Raw genomic sequence first — 20,472 nt, forward strand, 5'->3', positions numbered from 1 at the left:
ATCTGGAATAAACACTCAGTTGCACATTCGCAACTTTCTTTTCATGACAAGACACAAACTCCTTGGTTGTTCCCCTATTGTCCCCTATCATAAACAACTGCAGATTTCAACCCCCTCTACAACTGGCAAGGCAATGACTGCATCCCATTTTAGTTCCAATCAACGCACCTTTGTCCCAATAAACCAAACATGACAAACTGCAGTTTCTATTTCTAAAGAGTTATCCCCATTTAGAAATTAGCAATTCAACTTATCCAGATCCCACCTCCTTGATTTTCCATCTTTCTGCAATTTCTTCATTTTTAAACATCTGCCCCTGAGGTGTTTGGCAGTTTAAAAGCTAGTTTCAAAATTTGCCTTACCATTATATAATCTTATATCTTCCGGTGTGTCGAGGTCTCTTATACAAATGAAACTTCTCATAATTCTTACACGAAGTGTTTGCAAAACCTTACTCTGTGCAAAATCGTACAGCCAGTTTTCCGTTTCATTCCTTAACCCCTAAATGTTCTCCTGCTATTTTTCCTTCTCCTTCTTTCACTATTATTGAATTCCATACCACCATCGCAATTAAGTTTTAACCTCCCTTAAAGTACTGAATCATTTCTTTTGTATCATCTTACATTCTTTCAATCTCATGATCAGCTATGGAACCAACAGACATAAAAATCTTGTATTACTGTGGTGGCCTTGGCTTTGTGTTTTGTTTCTCCTGATGACAATCTCCAGAGTAGATCCTGCCTGGAGATTAGTAATGGTGACTATTTTACCCATAGAATATTTAATCTGAGAGAATACCCTCATTATTACTTCATACAGTAGAACACTGCATTCCCTTGGTAAAAATAACAGTTTTTGTTTCTCCCCGTCTTCAGCTGTTCACAGTACCAACATAACATGGCCATGCTGGTTAATATTACGTAGCCATCTCGGTCTGTCATTCAGACTGTTGCCCTTGCAGCTACTGAGAAGCCTGCTGCCTCTCTTCTGACACCATAGGCTTTTCTGGCCTTTCCACAGGCATCCCTCTGTTGTTACACCTATACTAAGGCAACATCTTTCACTCAGCCAGCCAGCCAGACACACACACACACACACACACACACACACACACACACACACACGTCAACAAGACCACAGTTTTCACAATATCCATTACTCATCAGGGACAATTTTTTTTTAGGCAGTCTATATCTGATAATTTGTTTTGAAATAAATGTTCCATGGTAACACTGTTTTTATTTTATTTCTCTTTCGTTCTTCCTACTAATTTCTGAGTCACAGCCCCATTTTCAAGCAATCAATCCTCCTATCATCCAAGCCATCTGACTATAAACTAGCACAAACATCAGTCACAGCTATGGTTCAGGGGGGCAGTGGGAGGACAAAATTATTATAAAAAATTACCTGCTTGCTCTGCTTGTGTCGTTTGTCCCACAACTGCACTCTTCCGTGTAATGCAGTACCACATAGTATAGTATACAAATTGTCTGTAGCAAGACAATAAACTGCTGCATCAAATGGGTCCATCCATGAAGCAACATTACTCCCTGTACTGTGGACAAACAAGACTTTTAGACAGTGCACCCAAAAGTAGTCACATTTTATTTAACTAATATGCGTGCACTATAAAGTAAATAATAGACTAACATTTCAACTAACGAAAAGCAGTACCTTTTTTGAAGTGGTGCTTTACCAACACTGAAGTGGTGCTTTACCAACACTGAAGTGGTGCTTTACCAACACTGAAGTGGTGCTTTACCAACACTGAAGTGGTGCTTTACCAACACTGAAGTGGTGCTTTACCAACACTGAAGTGGTGCTTTACCAACACTGAAGTGGTGCTTTACCAACACTGAAGTGGTGCTTTACCAACACTGAAGTGGTGCTTTACCAACACTGAAGTGGTGCTTTACCAACACTGAAGTGGTGCTTTACCAACACTGAAGTAGATGTCTCTTTGCAACAATTTTAACTATAAATACTAAGTCTCTTACTTAACATCACATAAGCAAACTACCATACTGACAATAGATATAGTGCAGTCACTCCGACCCCAGAATGAGAAGAACTCACTTGTTGTGAGGATCAGGAGAGAAAAATGAAGGGGAAGACATCAGAGATATTTTCACCAATGTGCATCAACCTTAGAAGTTTTCAATGAATGACTGCCATTTCTTCAGTAAGAAAAATTTTTACAGTCATCTTTAACCATCAATTACGATTCTGAACATTAGTTTCAACAGAATAAACTTCTCTAGTACCTTTTTAACATAACTTCAAACTGTAGGCCTTATTCTCCTTAGGCTATCTCTGATATCTGCCTTTCATCTCTGATTCCCCTTGTCCTCAACATATGGGTCCCTATCATTCTTGTGTTGGAGTGACCTCTCCCTTATTTCTATCCTCCTTCCAATATAACCCTTTTTAACCCCAAGTAAGTAGATCGTTCCAAAACTAGGACAGGTTTTTTGCGCTTTTGTATGTGTTTTATCGTCAGTACTCAAATTTTCTTCCTGAAGGTAAGTAATGGCCAGTCTTCCAGTCTTATTACAATTAAAACCTATCTGTCAAATCTCAGCAATGTATTAGAAGGATAGAACAGTATCATTGGGTTCTTTTTAGACTGGATATGGGGTCTCACAAATAAGAAGGTTGGCAGTCCATAGATACCACATGCTCTACCCCACAAAAAGAGGATGTACTGTTTGAAATTATGTTAACAGATGCTACACTTAGATTCAGTTTACTTTGTGATTGGTGTTTCAGTGAGTCTGGGTGGTAATGACAAGGCATCAAGCAATCACAGCTATTTCTCGGATTCCATGTGCTTGCTGTATTGCGTGTTCTATAGGCATAAGCCTTTCCAGGTGGCGCAGGTATTAGGAGGGGACCAAGGAGGTCAGGCCACAAGGGGAGGATAGGACAGGGTAGGGTAGGGCTGCCAAACAAATTTTTGCACATTCTATTGTGCCACTATAAAAATATTTTTGTGCAAATAACACAAAAATCATACCTACTGCTGAAGTTAATACTTTTGGGAAACATTTTAGTTTCTTCACAAAAATACTAAAAAGAACAACAGGTTCACAATCTTACCACCACCACCACCACCACCACCACCTACTCCAGTCCAGTCACAATCACCACCTATTCCAACAAAAACAGTGTTACCTGTGAAACCAAGCATGTTGGTTTTGTTTTGTTTTGTTTTGTTTTACTTTATGGCGCAAAAACAACTTGGGTCATATGCGCCCAAGTCAAAACTAGAGAACACGAAAACAGAGAGGTGTTAAAAAACGACTATACGTCAGTCCCAGTTTACACAATAGAAGACAGCTAAGAACAGGCACATGGGAAAAAGGCTAAAAAAGACACCACACAGAAACAGAGGTCCAAAACTAAAAATTAAATGGCCTTCGCCATATTGCTTTGGTGGATAAAAAGTAAAATACGGTCTACAGCCTGCATGTCATTTGCTAAAACGGTCGATAAATTGATGGCAAACCCAAGGGGGAATGTAAACGGTTAAAAAAACGGGCATTCCATTGGGAAGAGGCCGACAGTTAAAACTTGGGCACAATGTGTACAAGGTGGTGGGGTAACGCCACTTAGCAAATGACAATGGCTAAAAAGACGACACAGAGATCATCGTAGGGAATATATGTACTTGCGGGCTGATGTACAAGGACGGCAGCCTTGGCAGCAGAGTCAGCAGCTTCATTTCCTGGCAGACCAACATGACAAGGTATCCACAGAAACATCACACTGGCTCCACCAAGAGTGAGCAAGTCACAGTTTTCCTGGACACGCTGCACTAAGGGATGGGTGGTGTACAGTACACACAGACTTTGAAGGGCACTGAGTGTGTCTGAGCAGGGGACACATTGAAAAGGCTGTGCTGCTGGATGTACTCCATGGCCTGATACAAGGCAGGGAGCTCGGCTGTAAATACTGAACAGTGCATCGGAAACAGACATAGAAAGATACGGGTGCCAATGACGAAGGCACACCCAATCCCATGGTCAGTCAGAGAGCCATCTGTGTATACACAGGTACTATTGCGAAGTTCCATGCAACGGTCGTGAAACTGAAGGCGATAGACCAAGGCTGGAGTAGTGTCCTTAGGAAGTGATTGAAGGCCAAGGTTAACATGGGCCACTTCACGAAGCCAAGGTGGTGAAGCGTTCACACCCACTGGGTAGCCATGCATAGCAGACAAACAGCATGCATACCTGCTGAGGAGAAAGTCACGGCAATAGGACAGTGGTAGTTCAGCAGGTACAGCATACAGCCTCTACACCGGGCTAGTGTAAAAGGCACCACGAGCTAGTGTAAAAGGCGCCTGTGGCCAAAGGATGCCATGATAGTAGATAGTATTGAGAGACTTAAGAGGGCTGGGCGTGCAGATGCATAAACGAAGCACCCATAGTCGAGTTTTGAACAGACAAGGGACCAGTACAAATGGAGGAGGGTGGTGTGATCGGCACCCCAGGAAGTACCATTCAGGGCACTTAGGACATTGAGGAACTATGCACAGCGGGCAGACAGGTAAGACACGTGGGAGGACCAAGAGTGTTTCCTATCGAGCATGAGCCCCAGGAATTTCGTAGTTTCAACGAACATAGGGGCAACAGGCCCAAGATGTAAAGATGCATTGCCAGGAATTCATACTGACGGTTTTGTCAGTGTAAAGTGAAAGCCATTGTCGATGCTCCTGGAGTAAAGACGATCAAGGCATCACTGAAGGCGCTGTTCAGGGAGACAGGTCGGTGGAGAACTGCAATAGATGGCAAAATCGTCAACAAAAAGGGAGCAGGTAATGCCAGGCAGGAGACAGGCCATTATTGGGTTAATGGCACTAGCAAAGAAGATGACACTCATGACGGAACCCAGAGCCACACTGTTTTCCAGGACAAAGGTGTCCAACAAGGCAGAATCCACATGCACCTTGAAAACTCAATCTTTTAAAAGTGCCTGTAGGAAACAGGGCAGGCAGCTATGGAAGCCCAATGTGTAAAGAGTACGGAGGATACCAGTTCTCCAGCAGGTGTCTTAGGCCTTCTCCAAATCGAAAAACACAGTCACAATCTAGGATTTCCATAGAAAACCATTCATGACATGGGTGGACAAAGTAAGAAGATGGTCAACTGCTGAAGGCCGCACTCTAAATCCACAATGCGCATTCGTCAGTAAATTGCGAGACTCGAGCCACCATACCAGCTGGGCATGAATCATACATTCTATCACCTTCCAAATGCAGCTGGAAAGAGAGATAGGATGGTAGCCAGAAGGAAGGTTTTTGTCCTTACCGGGCTTAGGTATGGGTATGATGGTGGCTTCACATCAGCGCCCGGGTTATGTGCCATCTGCCCAGATGCAGTTGTACGTGTTAAGCAGAAAGTGCTCTTGCCAGCAAGAGAAATGTGGATGGTGTCTGGCTCTGGGGCAGAGGATCAGGATGAACTAAGAGCATGACATAGCCTCCTCATAGTATAGGCGGCATTGTAGCATTCATGATTCGGAGAAAAGAAGGGTATCACCCGAGCCGCCTCCACTCGTTTCTGATAGAGGAAGGCAGGGCGATAGTGGGAAGAGCTCGAAACTTCCGCGTAACGGTGGCCCAAGGTGTTTGAGATGGCAATAGGGTGCACAATAACATTGTCTGCTACTGTCAGGCAGGAAATTGGGGAATGGATCTTGGTCCCAGAGAGCCGTCGGAGGTTGGCCCACACGACAGAGGAAGAGGTGGAACTGTTAAAAGAACTAGTGAATGAAATCCAGCTAGCTATTTTGCTATCACGAAAAATGCAACTGACACTTTGTACGCATCTGTTTATAATGAATGCAGTCTGGTTGATGATGGTTAAAAACATGGCGAGCACATCTCCGTGTGCAAATTGCACCGCAACATGCCTCAGTCCACCAAGCGACTGGGAAACTGTAGTGATTTAAGAATTTCTGTGTAAATTCTAGGACAATTCAGCCTTCTACAGTCTCGAACACACGATATTCTGGATATGAGTGTGGGATGGTAGAATCCTACCTACTGCGCGTCACATGTTTGTGTGTGCAGGTTTAAAATCAGTCGCGGAAGAAAGTAGACGTGACAGTCAGACGGCACTGACAAGTACCTGTCAGGCAATCCACAGACGTTTTAGTGAGTGTGTAAGAAAGAACCATGGAGTTTATACGCAGCTCTGTGCTTATTGTGTCACTGACCATTATTATTAAAACAAGAACAGTTGAAAAAGAACTCTTGTAGACCCTTGACGCAACCTTGTTAGAGGCAAGACTCATTTTACGATTCATGTTAAGAAAGGTCATAGTACCCAAGCCAACTTTAACTGTAACTCAACTTGTTTCTAACATCCGACTGTACGAGAGACTGGCAGGAAGTTACGTATATGGAGGTCAAATACGTTAGTTGACGAAAAGTAAAGTTTCTATGTCTACTTATTTCATAAGTAGAAAAAGAGTCTAAAAAGTCTAAAAATTTCTGTACCTAGCGTTATGCGATGGAGAAGAAGTCAAGAGGATTTCCAGCAATCAGCTAGTCATCAAAGAAGAGTGGCTGCAAATTCAAGTAAGTCATCTCATAAAGAAGTGAAAGGTGGTTTGGGGGAATAAGCCGATATAACCCACATCCACACTTACACTGTAAGTCATCAGAATGTTAGAACACAACATGGTAAACAGGAAGTGCGAGAAATAGGGCGTTCTGCAGCAATAAGGATAACATTTGTGAGATTTTCCACCCGGGCATCACAACTGGGGAAATCTTGTTCTAAAAGGTCGCCAGGGAAGAGTAAAGCTGCCAGTCAGCCTTAGTAAGCTGCCATTTGGGCGTGCACGTGGATGGGGTAGGAGTCAGCACACGGATAGCACATGGGAAATGGTCACTTGAGTAGGTATCAGGAAGAACAGACCACTCAAGACAATGGGCAAGCTGGGCACTGCAGAAGGATAGGTCCAAACTGGAATAGGTGTGCAATGAGTCCGAGAGGAAAGTGGGTGTTTCAGTGTTAAGGCAGAAGAGGTTAACTTGGTTAAGAAGGTCAGCCAAGAGGGCACATCTCTGACAGATCCTGAGAGAATCCCAAAGGGGATGATGCACATTAAAGTCACCAAATAGCAAAAATGGGGGAGGTAGCTGCCCAATAAGCTGAAGGAAGTCTGCTCTGGTGACATTGAATGACTGAGGGACATAAATGGTACGGAGAGAAGAAGTCAGGTGGGGAAGGGAAAGGCGAACTGCAACAGCCTGAAGATGTGTAGTCAGGGAGATGGGTTGACTATGAATGTCATCCCGTATGAGCAGCATGATGCCCCCATGAGATGGAATGCCAACCTCAGGGGAAAGGTCAAAACAAATCTGTAAGCAATGTGAAAGCTCCAAGTGTTCCTGAGGACGCAATTTCGTTTCCTGAAGGCAGAGTACAAGGAGATGCTGTGATGCTAAAAGCAGCCGTAAATCCTCTTTCTGGGACCGAAGGCCGTGAACTCTCTACTGGAGGACAGTCATGATGAAGAAAAGATGTAGGGGTGTCAACTCGGTGGCTGCCGAGTGACAGCCCATGTAAAGTCGCTACTACAGGACACAGAAGCAGGAGAATCCTGCTCCATGGGCTCCACAGAAGCATCAGCTTGCTTGTACGGTCGGTTCGTGTATTCCAACACTGAAAAACCATTGGTGCACACCAATGATACAGAGGCAGGCCGGGCTAAGATACTATCTGGCGACACCGTCAAAGAGGATCTTCGAGTTGGCGAAGCAGAAGACTGTTTGCCTTTGGTGGACTTCAAGTCTTTCCAGTTAGAGGAAGACTTGGGTGTTGTTTGGCTGGAGGGACGGAGGAAGTCTACGGGAGTACTCCTCCTGTTGTAGGTTGTCTAGCTGGTGGCTTCGCCCCTTGAGGCAAGAGTTAGTTGCACAGCTGGATGGGGGGATGGTTATGCTACCTTGACACTGGGCGATTCCACAACCTCAAAGCTCAATTTAAGGGCGCATGTTTGCATGGTCCTGTCCATCATGGAGCAAGGCGCAACAAGAACAGAACTAGAGGTGCCAACGGGAGAACACAGGTTTTGCGACTAGCCAGTAGCTTGCGAGCTACTGGGTAAGGCACTTTTTCCTTTATCCGGATCTCTTGGACAGTCCGCTCATCAAGATACACGGGACAATCCCGAGAGGAGACGGCCTGGCCACCATTGTAGTTGATACAGCGGGGAGAAGGAAGTGGACAATCACCCTTGTATGCCCTCCCTACCACAGGTTACACATTTGACTGGGTGTTGACAAGATCTTCAAGTGTGGTTCAAACGATGACACTGGTAGCAGTGCATCGGGTTCGGAATGTACAGCCGGACTGTGATAATTTCATAGCCTGCATTGATCTTTGACAGCAGCACCACTCTATGAAAGGTGAGGAAAAGAGTGCGGGTGGGCACTAAGGAGGAATCTACCTCTTTCATTACATGATGGACAGCAATGACACCCTGTTCAGAGAGGTAAGACTGGATTTCAGTCTCGGTTGTCGAGCAGCCTGATGTAAATTACACCACGGGAAGAACTCAAAAGTTCTATGGGCCCTGATGCGAACAGGGTAGCCATGGAGAAGTGAGGCAGCAAGGTGCTGTTGTGCTTCTTCAGAATCAGAAGTGCTCTCCAAAAGCAAAGTGCCATTCCATAAACGAGAGCAGGTTTCACAGGGCCAGCAATTGCATCAACACCTTTCTGAATAATAAACAGATCGACCGTCTTCAGTATGTGAGACCACGAGGAACCGTGATGCAGTGGGAAGGGTCTTGGACTCATTAGCCTCATTACATTTACGTTTCACAGACATGGACTGGGAAGGTGAGCAACTCATTGCAAGAAAATCCCCCACAATTGTCAGCGTCTCCAATGACGCACTCCTTCCAACTGGGGGCTCCCTTCACAAGGGGGCGCACCTGGCCTTAGGTGATTGATCACACCTCATGTCACACCTCCTGAGCGCCTGACTGAAGGACCAGTCGGCAATTTGGGAAGGTTGCAGCTCAGGCAATCACCCCTCCCTGGGCCTGGCCTGTACCAGGGGGTAAGTATGAACCCTACCTGTTGACCTGGGACTGGGAATTACACGTTACCCAGTCACGTGTTATGCATTAGACGTGTGGGCCAGCCTTCAGGAGTGCACAGGGAGGAAGAAGAAAAAGAGGAACCTCAAACGCCAAAGCGGAACCTCAAACGCCAAAGCGGAGGAATGGGAGGAGAAGGGCGACAAAGAAAAGAAGAGAGATCAAAAGCCAAAGGTGAGACTGTTCTTACATCAGCGACAGACAATGCTGAACATTACCAATAAAATCCTAGACATGTTCCCCAAGGGAGGTGTAAAAAAATAGCAAGAGGATAGACATGCAGCACGGAAGGGAAAAAATGCTGCAAAGGCTGGGATCTGGGGCCCCGTGGTAGCCAGGCACAAACCCGCCAAAGAGTGGCCCCCTAGGGGGGAACCAGCCATGTGATCTACAACCTAAGCTGCAACCACTGACAAAATGTGGCCAATAAACAACTGGACCATCCTGCTACTGCTGCTGCTGCCCAACACAACACACTTCATTTCAATGACTACTTCACAGCCAGTGCTTATGGATCCTTCCCACCAACACAAGCTTTTCAGAATTGCGTAGGTAGGGACTGCCCCGGAATATATTCTACTTTCTCGTAACACTCTTGGCCTCAGCCTTCGTTACTCATTGTCCTTACCCATCTAGGCCCTACCCTGTTCCCATTCCAGCACTAAACAGTTCTCTATACCACCACTGCACTCCATCTTTCTATTTGTCTCCTTTTATGTAATTTTAATTGGAGTATAAATAGATATTATTATATCGAAATTGATATTCAACATCTCAGCTGATGACTGAACATACCAGTACATTTCTACCCACTGAAAAAAAAAATGGCAGTAATTCAGCTAAAACTCTCACGATGAATGACTTAATGGTGTGTGTGTGTGTGTGTGTGTGTGTGTGTGTGTGTGTGTGTGTGGACATACTGATACAACACTTGAAGAAATTGTGACTACAATCACAGAATGATCTGCACATGTATGCCTTCCTAAGCTTCCTGCAGAGGAGGGGCGGGGGGGGGGGGGGGCCACAATAACTGCTTATCACAAGTTTAACCCTTTGGCTGTTGTGTACTGCTCCACCGCACTCAGCACAGAATGCAGAGAGCACATCTGTAGCTATCAAAGGATTGAGAAACCTTGAGTGTACACTGTTTTGAGACTTCAAAAGTAACTGTCAGTTCGCAGAGCACTCCCAAAAGACTTTCCCTAATATGCATGTAGCGAAGACTGCAAGTGGTAGCTCACACCATCACAGGTTTGTTAACTCTCCAGTCGTAGGTGACACACATGTGCATTCAATTCTTTCTGTACGTGTCTGCGGGACACATCAGATATGATTTCGAGACTATTTGTACATTGGAAGTCATTTTTGTCTTGTCGAATCTTTTTTCATTGCTCTGGAACATCAGGAGTCATTTTACACATTCTCGAGTCTCATGTGCACACTTACACATATACTTTCTTGCACTAGGAATTTTATAACCATTCTTGTGGGCTTTTGTATGTAATATTGCTTCACAGTGACAATGATGAATGCAAGCTGGTAACAATCATTCTCAGAGCATTCAAACATGGGAATCACCTAAAAAGATTATGTCTTGACACACCTATGTCCAGTGTTCTCACTGGGCGCATCACTGTCGGCACACGTTTCTGCTGCCATATTGAAGGAAGCCACAGCAACGCAACAATGATCACTATTCTAACAGTCCATGGCACTTCGAACACTCAGAAAAATTATCAGCAAGTTTCTCCAGTGGTTATAATGTTGAAACTAATTTTCATGTTTCCTGCATCATGTGCGTTAAACATCAATTACAAAATCACTTCTAAATTCAGTTTTTGGTTTTCTTGCAACATTCTTTTAACCCTTTCACTGCTATGGACGTGTATACACATCCTGCTATGCCGTCCCCCTGGTGTTGTAGACATGTATAAACATGCCGTTGGTGTTATCCTGAAGTGCTATGGACGCCCGAATACATCATGAGCCACCAACCTCTCACTGCCCTGGCCAAGTTACCCACATCTCAGTGAATAAAAAAATTTCGCATATTTATCAAGCAACATATGTGCCTCACTGCAAGATGTCACTAGCAAAAAACCTTGTTTCGATATCTGAATCATTAATACGATGTGACGATTGTTATCAACACATGATACATGATGCACAAGTACGTGAAAATGTTATTACACACAATTGTCCTTCTGCTACAAAATACAATAACTCAAGAACGAAATGGGACATGTGGTTCTGTTCTCAATTTTAAATAAAATTTTGATATCTTAACAACAATTCATTCACTGCAACGTATGAGCTAAAATCAAATGTGTGCAAAGTTTACGCAATGCATGTTTACCTCAGCAAACTCTAAAAATTTTGTGCAATGTTTTACTTGATTTGATGCAGCACAGTAAGTATGACAAATAACAATGAATTCAGTTTTGTATCAAGTAAAGATATCAGACTGTAAGATGTGCAAAAATAAAATTTTTTCTTCTAACAGTTTTCGAAAAATCAGATGATATGTACTTCATATCAGCCAGAAAGCCATCTCAACACAGGTAATACAATTTGGAGAGAAGTACAGCCACAACCAAAACTGCCTCATCCCAGACTCCTTGCCACATCAATTCAGAGTACAACCTCGAGCTTCCGACGATTTCCACCAATGCTTTCATCAGAAGCTCCTAACGAAGACCATGGTAGAAACTGACAAAGCTCGAAGTTCTACCCTGAACTGATGTAGCAAGAAGTCCAACAGTCGTCCATGATTTTATACAGAAAAATCTGAAAATTGTCTGCAGTTGAAGGGTTAAATCAAATAACAGGTAAAATAAGAATCCCAAATACTTTGCTATACAACACAAAATATTGTGACTTAAGTTTCACAACCTACACCTTTATTTTCGTTTATCTGAATGAAGTCTCAGTATCAAAAATATATCTTTCAAATTTATTGTAATCACACATTTGACTGAGTTTGCCCATAAAAGAAATTTAGCTTTCTGACCTTCACATTACTTCACAGCCCAAAATAATAATAATAATAATAATAATAATAATAATAATAATGATGATGATGATGATGATGATGACTTAATAATGTTATAATGATGTAAGGATGTAGCGGCTTATCTAACTAGGGGTAAGATTGATACTGCCTACAGGAAAATTAAAGAGACCTTTGGAGAAAGGAGAACCACTTGCATGAATATCAAGAGCTCAGATGGAAACCCAGTTCTAAGCAAAGAAGGGAAAGCATAAAGGTGGAAAGAGTATATAGAGGGCGTATACAAGGGCGATGTACTTGAGGACAATATTATGGAAATGGAAGAGGATGTAGATGAAGATGAAATGGGAGATACGATACTGCGTGAAGAGTTTGGCAGAGCACTGAAAGACCTGAGTCGAAACAAGGCCCCGGGAGTAGACAACATTCCATTGGAACTACTGACGGCCTTGGGAGAGCCAGTCCTGACAAAACTCTACCATCTGGTGAGCAAGATGTATGAGACAGGCGAAATACCCTCAGACTTCAAGAAGAATATAATAATCCCAATCCCAAAGAAAGCAGGTGTTGACAGATGTGAAAATTACCGAACTATCAGTTTAATAAGTCACAGCTGCAAAATACTAACACGAATTCTTTACAGACGAATGGAAAAACTAGTAGAACCCGACCTTGGGGAAGATCAGTTTGGATTCCGTAGAAATGTTGGAACACGTGAGGCAATACTGACCTTGCGACTTATCTTAGAAGAAAGATTAAGGAAAGGCAAACCTACGTTTCTAGCATTTGTAGACTTAGAGAAAGCTTTTGACAATGTTGACTGGAATACTCTCTTTCAAATTCTGAAGGTGGCAGGGGTAAAATACAGAGATCGAAAGGCTATTTACAATTTGTACAGAAACCAGATGGCAGTTAGAGTCGAGAGACATGAAAGGGAAGCAGTGGTTGCGAAGGGAGTGAGACAGGGGGGACAAGAAATAAAAACTTTGAGGTTTGCCGATGACATTGTAATTCTGTCAGATACAGCAAAGGACTGGAAGAGCAGTTGAACGGAATGGACAGTGTCTTGAAAGGAGGATATAAGGTGAACATCAACAAAAGCAAAACGAGGATAATGGAATGTAGTCGAATTAAGTCGGGTGATGCTGAGGGAATTAGATTAGGAAATGAGACACTTAAAGTAGTAAATGAGTTTTGCTATTTGGGGAGCAAAATAACTGATGATGGTCGAAGTAACGAGGATATAAAATGTAGACTGGCAATGGCAAGGAAAGCGTTTCTGAAGAAGAGAAATTTGTTAACATCGAGTATAGATTTAAGTGTCAGGAAGTCATTTCTGAAAGTATTTGTATGAAGTGTGGCCATGTATGGAAGTGAAACATGGGCGACAAATAGTTTAGACAAGAAGAGGATAGAAGCTTTTGAAATGTGGTGCTACAGAAGAATGCTGAAGATTAGATGGGTAGATCACGTAACTAATGAGTAGGTATTGAATAGAATTAGGGAGAAGAGAAATTTGTGGCACAACTTGACAAGAAGAAGGGATTGGTTGGTAGGGCATATTCTGAGGCATCAAGGGATCACAAATTTAGCATTGGAGGGCAGCGTGGAGGGTAAAAATCGTAGAGGGACACCAAGAGATGAACACACTAAGCAGATTCAGAAGGATGTAGGGTGCAGTAAGTGCTGGCAGATGAAGAAGCTTGCACAGGATAGAGTAGCATGGAGAGCTGCATCAAACCAGTCTCAGGACTGAAGACCAGAACAACAACAACAACAACAACAACAATAATAATGATGCATAAATTTCCCAAATACAGGGTGTTCCCACACTAAAAGCCTTCGCAAGATGAGATGAAAGAGAATAACATTTTTAATTTTTAAAGAGGCCACACACAATCACATACAAGTAACCATGACTACATTTGCACTTCACTACCCGTCAGGTACACGTGTGTGTGTGTGTGTGTGTGTGTGTGTGTGTAGGGGGTGGATTAACAGGTAAGTATATTCTGGAAATTAACAGTACTTTGTAATGCTAACAGCACAAATGGAAATATGGGCACACAACCATCTACTCAGATATTATAAACTGTCTCTCCCACTGTTAAGTGTGGGATCAAAAATAAGTCATGATGACCAGTGCAGTTTTAAGTACCCACAGAAGCACAGGGAGAACGCAGGTTAGCCTGCTAGTCACAACGCAGCAGTGTGAATGAGTAGATCATCATGCACACTCTGGTGGATCTGCAAGCTCTCAGTCATGATTTAAAGAAACAATTCAGTGAAAACAATTGAGTCTTTTGCATGTTATAGCATTGTTCGTCAGCTTCACAATGAACTGCCTATTATTCTGTTAATGGTCACAGTTATTGAGATACATAATATGTAATTAAATAATAAACTGCATGTCATTTGAATAGGTTGCAATGAAAAACAGGAGTCACCATGACTTTACTGTTCAGGTATGTAAGGTAACACAAAGCTGCAGATTAAATGCAGCTAACATACTGAATTTTTCTTTAAATTTGGGAGGACATCTACGTCTACTACCTACAAGCCCGAGATAATGGACTGCATATAACAAGTTCCTTTCTGCTGGTGTACACTGACAATACAGCAAGAATGAAATATTCATGACATCCACAGATATTCATGACACCCACAGCGTCTCCTAAGCGGTTTGAGATATCGAAACCAGTTTTTGGCATCTGATAAGATGCACTGAGGAAAGTATCTTTCCATATGGTTAACATGCAGAACTTTCTCATCTACCACAATATATGAGTAACAACATACTATTTCGACGCAATAGTTGGTTTTTTGAGGGTCATCAATACCTGCTAAAATGAGAATTTGTGCAGCTTTGCAATAACTTCAGTGAAGAAATTACATGTTTATTTTTATACCGACAATGTGCTTTTTCATAAACTATTGACCTGACTTGGCATCAATTCCTCATTTAATAAATCACTGTCTCAAGATTTTGTCACAATTGCAGCTGCATTAGCATTTTAATGAAGTGATTTTGTGCGGACTACACTGTGTTTTGGTGAATTTGCCATTGATGACATGACAGTTCTCTGAGAGAGGTGTGAGGGGGAGGGGGAGGGGGAGGGGAGGAGAGAGAGAGAGAGAGAGAGAGAGAGAGAGAGAGAGAGAGAGAAAATGGGGGAGGGGGGGGATTAACAAGTCAGGAAAAGATAAATCACTTCTTTTGTTGCAATTTCAGTAGAATCAGTGTGTTTTTGATAATGAACAGCTGGTACTGAAACTTACTGAAGTATCTTCTTTGTATACCTCAGTCATGGTAGATAAAAGTACACCTGTTAACAATATGGCAAAATACTCTCCTCATTGCATTCCATCATTTGCCAAAAACTCATTTCAACATCTCAAACCTTTCACGAGATACGATGAATGTTTGAATGCTTCATTCTTTCTTTCCGTTCATGAATGCGCGCAAGCAGAAGTGAACTCACTACACACAATCCATTTTCTGGTGACTGGATGTAGATATAGATCTTGTTCCAAGTTTACACAAAATTCCGTATGTTAACTACATTTGATAAACAGCAATTTATGATCTAACATGTACAAAACACAAACTCATGGTGACTCCAATTTTTCATTGCAATCTACTCAAATTTCATGAGTGTGTTAATGTGCACGTTGTATGAAGAGGATAGGCTGCTACTTACCATAAAGATGGTATATCGACTTGCACACAGGCACAATGAAAAGACTATTGGAGAGCATTTGGCCAAAGCCTTCTTCAAAAAATAAAACAAAAGCACATTTACAGAAGCAAGAACACCTCACATACACAACCATCTCCATTTGCTGCAGCCAGAATGCAGCTGTTGTGTTGTGCTGAATGACAGCAGCAATCTGGGGTGAGGTGAAGAAGAGGGGGATAGCGCAGGGTATGGATGGGGGAGAGATGAGTCCTGTCTGGTAGAGCATGCAGGGACTTGTTGTCAGCAGGACAATGTTGCTAGGTGCAGTGTAGCAAGGTTGTGGGAGAAAGGGTAGGGGGTGGAAGGGGAAACAGGAGAGGAGCAGAGAAGGGCAGACTGGTGGGCACATTGGCAGAGTGTGACAACAATGAGGGTGAGGATATGTAAACTGGAAGGAGGCCATGGGACAGAATGGGTGGAAACTGTTGGGTGGAGGGTGTGGGGACAGTAAGTTACCTTAGGTTGAGTTTGTGATTATTTTGGGAGGGGATTTCTTTAAAATCATGTGAGAGAGATTGCAGAACAGATGGCATGCCCACACTGGCAATCACACAGTGTGGTACACTGGGCACCTATTGTGCCAAAGAGGGCAAACAATGTATCATTTATTCTGACTAGCAAGCCAGAGTGTGCATGTGCGTGCGCGCTGCAGTTTATTCTGGCACACACACGTCAGTGCTTGTTGCCTCATTCGATGACACAAGACTTTCTTTGTGCTGGTTGAATCCACCTCCCATTGGCAACAATACATGGTTAACTTGCTATCCTTGTGTGCACCTTCTAAAATAATATTACTCACCAACTGTTTGCAGAATCAGGTCTTTGTAAAAAGCAAGTGGTTATTCATAAAATTGCTCTTTCATTCCATGCTGGTTGTCAATTAGGACAGATTGTCAAGTGTGGCTACTGCCCTTACGAGCTGCAGAATGAGATACAGTATGGGACTTACATGTCTGCCACAACGCAAACAGTGTTTGTTATACCCAACTAGTATTTGGCAAGTGTTCAATGATTATTTAAGCAATTTTGAAAAATACATGAATACACCTGAAATATAGAGAAGTGCACAGAGAAATTAGTTCATTTCCAAAACTGTCATAAAAATGAAATAGTACCATTATAGTACTATTGCAGTACTTTTTCTTCTTTCTCACTTTAGGTGTTATAAAATTTTTATACACTCTGCTTCCTCACACAGCATGTTATTTGCAATGTGCATGCCTACTGTTAAGGCTATTTACTTTTGACATTAAATAACTTTAATAATACAAAGCTGTGAATTTTTAACATTGGTAGGGTGTTTAAGTGAGCCTTAAGCTCATGTAATAGTGATCTTCTCTAGATATGAAACACAACTGACAGATCTGAATGAACCAAACACGCACATTCCTACTCTGTTTGCACATGTATCACCACCCAAACTGGTCTAATTTGCAAAGAGTTGCATCAGCAGGCCACCACTGATTTAAAACACAAGCAAGTCTGACAATTAGCCACAAATTTGCACATGATGACTATGGTTTCAGAACAGCCACCAAATAAAACAAGATCAGTAACATAAGCAAAACACTCTACAAGCTACCTTAAACATCCAACCACTGCCACAAATTCACAATATTGTATTATAAAAGTTGTTTAACATCAATAATACACTGAAATAACAAGTACTAATGTTGCAGATGAAATGCTGTGTGAGGAAATACATCAACAGAGTACTTTTGTGACATTTAAGTGGAAGAGAAGAAAGTGTCTTTACATACATCAGTAAGGAACTAATCATGTCAGAATCAAAATGAACTTAATTTCACTGTTTATCTCTTTATATTTCATGTGGCTTTCAGGATAAAAGTCCAGCGATGATGGTGCAAGTCACACCAATACTATTTTGAGTGTAATGAAGTACCATATCTAAGTGAACACCAAAATTTCATATTATTATTCTGCATATGCAGGCAAGAACAAAGGCAAAGGGTAAAATGATTGTGTTAGACTCTTCAGATAATGTGTACTATCCCATTTTACAATGGGAAAAGAATTACAGAGTTTGTACGACTAGTTCAGGACAGCCTAGTCTATTAATGACTGCTACATTACGTGGATAATGAGTAAACTTTATTTCATGCAGAATATATGTAGAAAAAAATAAAAAAAATATTTAGATCACAGTTTTGGTTCAATGACTGCTTTGCTTTCCTTTGTTTAGGAGCATAACATAGTAGCTACTTATTTGCCACATGTACTTCATAATTCCGTGATTGTGTGTGGATAGAAGTTACATTTTGACTGCAAGGCACCACATTCTGTCAAGCTTATCAGTAATCCTGTCTGAAAATGACTGTATACATACTACATTACAGAAACAAGTACTGTATTTGAGAAACAAATTAAATAGATAAATTACCGAAGATCCCACAAACGGACGTGAGTATCATATCCTGCAGATAAGAGGGTATGTGGTGATTCCCAATGCAAATCTAGTATGCCTGCTCCAGCTTTATACTTCCCTTCTAAGCTTGCTGTCATTTCAGGTCTGAAATTAAAAATACATTCCAGGAAATTGAGAAAAAGATAATTTTATTCATCACTGAAATGAAACAGTTTTAAAGAATAAGAAGAGTACAATTTTTTAAAACCTTATAACAGTAAATATTGTTTGCAAATTATGTGTGGAAGGTATCAACACAATGCATTTCTAAGCATTGGCAATCAAAGTATTTTCAAGCATCACGTGCACTCGCAACTGAGAGGAGATCAGTTCAGCTAATATGTACTCTCTGTACTTTAAGACTTGGGACCTAGTCTCCCAAGCTCTGAACTGGTAGTTGGATAATTCCACACCAGTAGTGTTTTACATCTGCGTGTTGCTATCGCAGCTACTAAACAATACTTTGTGTAGTCGTGTTGTAGCAAGAATCATTTACTAGTGAATTTAATTTTATGTGTACATTATTTTTAGCAATTTGTACCACTACAACAACTTGACTATGTACGTAACTGATTCATTTACTGTAAATTATCAATCTTCGTTGAGAAGTATCACGTACAATACGTACATTTTTCGACGTGTTGTGGCATTATGCTCAAGAAGGTATTAACATTTGCTAAACCAATATTAAGCTTCTGAATATGACTAATTAAAGGGACCACACCCTGCCTATCTAACCCATGTCAATTTAGGCAAGTTTTTGACCCATTTCTGAAAAAACTATTTGATGCAGGACCTTAATATTTTTACTGTATGTTACATGATGCTAATAGAGTCAACTGTACTAAAATCTACTTTATCCATTTTATAGTTTTTAAGAAATACTTTTTTAAATTTAATGTAGTACCAGAGGTGGCTTTTTTATGTTATGCAGAGTCTCTGAAAATTTCATTCATTTATCTATGATAGTTTCTGATATAATGGGGCATATGTACTGGAAATTTTAGTTTGCGGGAAACTGACTTTAAAGAAAAAACTTTTGAAATTTGTTACTTACAGTTAATTAAAACTGTCCTGCTGCATATGATGGCCCTTCTTTGGCCTCTAGCAGGTCTTCCAGCTTCTTTTTCACCTTCCTGGATGTTTGTCTTGCTTTCTTGGCCGTATTAGATGCAGACCTGGCTGCATCAGCTATCCTAATTTTATCGCAATGTTGCAGTGATCATATTTTCACCAGGATTAATTCCCAGCTTTTTCAGTACCCAACACTTTCCAATATTACCACAATTAAATGTAATAACAGCATCATGAACTCCTAGTTTCATTGTATGCATGCCTACAAATATAGCTTTAGGATATGAATGCCTACAAATGCAGTTTTAGGAAAGCGGTTCCAAATCATGCTATTGAAACATTCATTTGGGTTCCGTGTCTGCCCATGCAGACATTTCCTTAGGAGGTCAGGATGAGCCAAGTCTCTGAAAATAGCTTTAATTGCTGTAATAACAGCAGCAGGAAGAGAATCCTGGTGAGAATAAGATTCTTCAGTTGCCTGAGCCCTATCGTATTTGCACCACGAATTTTCTCCTGATGGACACAATCCATGACATGACTTAGTCATCAGTAGAGGACTTATGGAAGAATATGGCCCAAACATCTCTCTTCATTGCCTCCAGATTTTCTTTATTTCTCCTAATTGCCTGCACATAGTATACCTGCAAGTTTTCTATTTCAGTTTTAGTTAACCAACCCTGTCCGGTAAACAATTTTCCATCTTCTAATTTTTTTCCTCTCATATCAACAATTAGTTTTCTCAGTCTTGTTTTCCAAATGTTTTTGAACATGGCCTACACATTCTATTTTGGTAATAATGGCAGAGTTCACCTCATTGTTGTATGCCTTACTGTCACCATCGCCCAAATATTGGTGTACCATACACTTCTTGTTTCTACGGAGCGATGAAATATTTGTTGAATTCCATGAACTTCCATACCACCAATTGTTCCTCTAAAATTAGCCACACTGTTGTGTTTTTTATGTTCATTAACTTTACAAAATTTTCAATACTTAGACATTATCTCCACGTCTAACACTTTACCGGTGTCTACACTCGTGGCAGTCACTACTCCATTCAGAGAAGTATGTCCTCTTTTCTGCCAACTTCCATCAAGTGC

General features: G+C 41.5%; 1 protein-coding gene across 1 annotated transcript in view; it reads right to left on the reverse strand.

Annotated features, from left to right (window-relative positions):
* LOC124613417 (F-box/WD repeat-containing protein 4-like) overlaps positions 1–20,472 on the reverse strand; it is a 133,217-nt gene that overhangs the window by 20,710 nt on the left and 92,035 nt on the right. Inside the window, exons 10-11 of the mRNA XM_047142119.1 lie at positions 18,275–18,403; positions 1,408–1,555 (exon numbers count right to left, since the gene is read on the reverse strand). Of these exons, the coding sequence (XP_046998075.1) occupies positions 1,408–1,555; positions 18,275–18,403 (277 nt within the window). The remainder of the gene's footprint in view (positions 1–1,407; positions 1,556–18,274; positions 18,404–20,472) is intronic.

The sequence above is a fragment of the Schistocerca americana genome, chromosome 4 (assembly GCF_021461395.2).
Source record: "Schistocerca americana isolate TAMUIC-IGC-003095 chromosome 4, iqSchAmer2.1, whole genome shotgun sequence".
Taxonomy (NCBI): domain Eukaryota; kingdom Metazoa; phylum Arthropoda; class Insecta; order Orthoptera; family Acrididae; genus Schistocerca; species Schistocerca americana.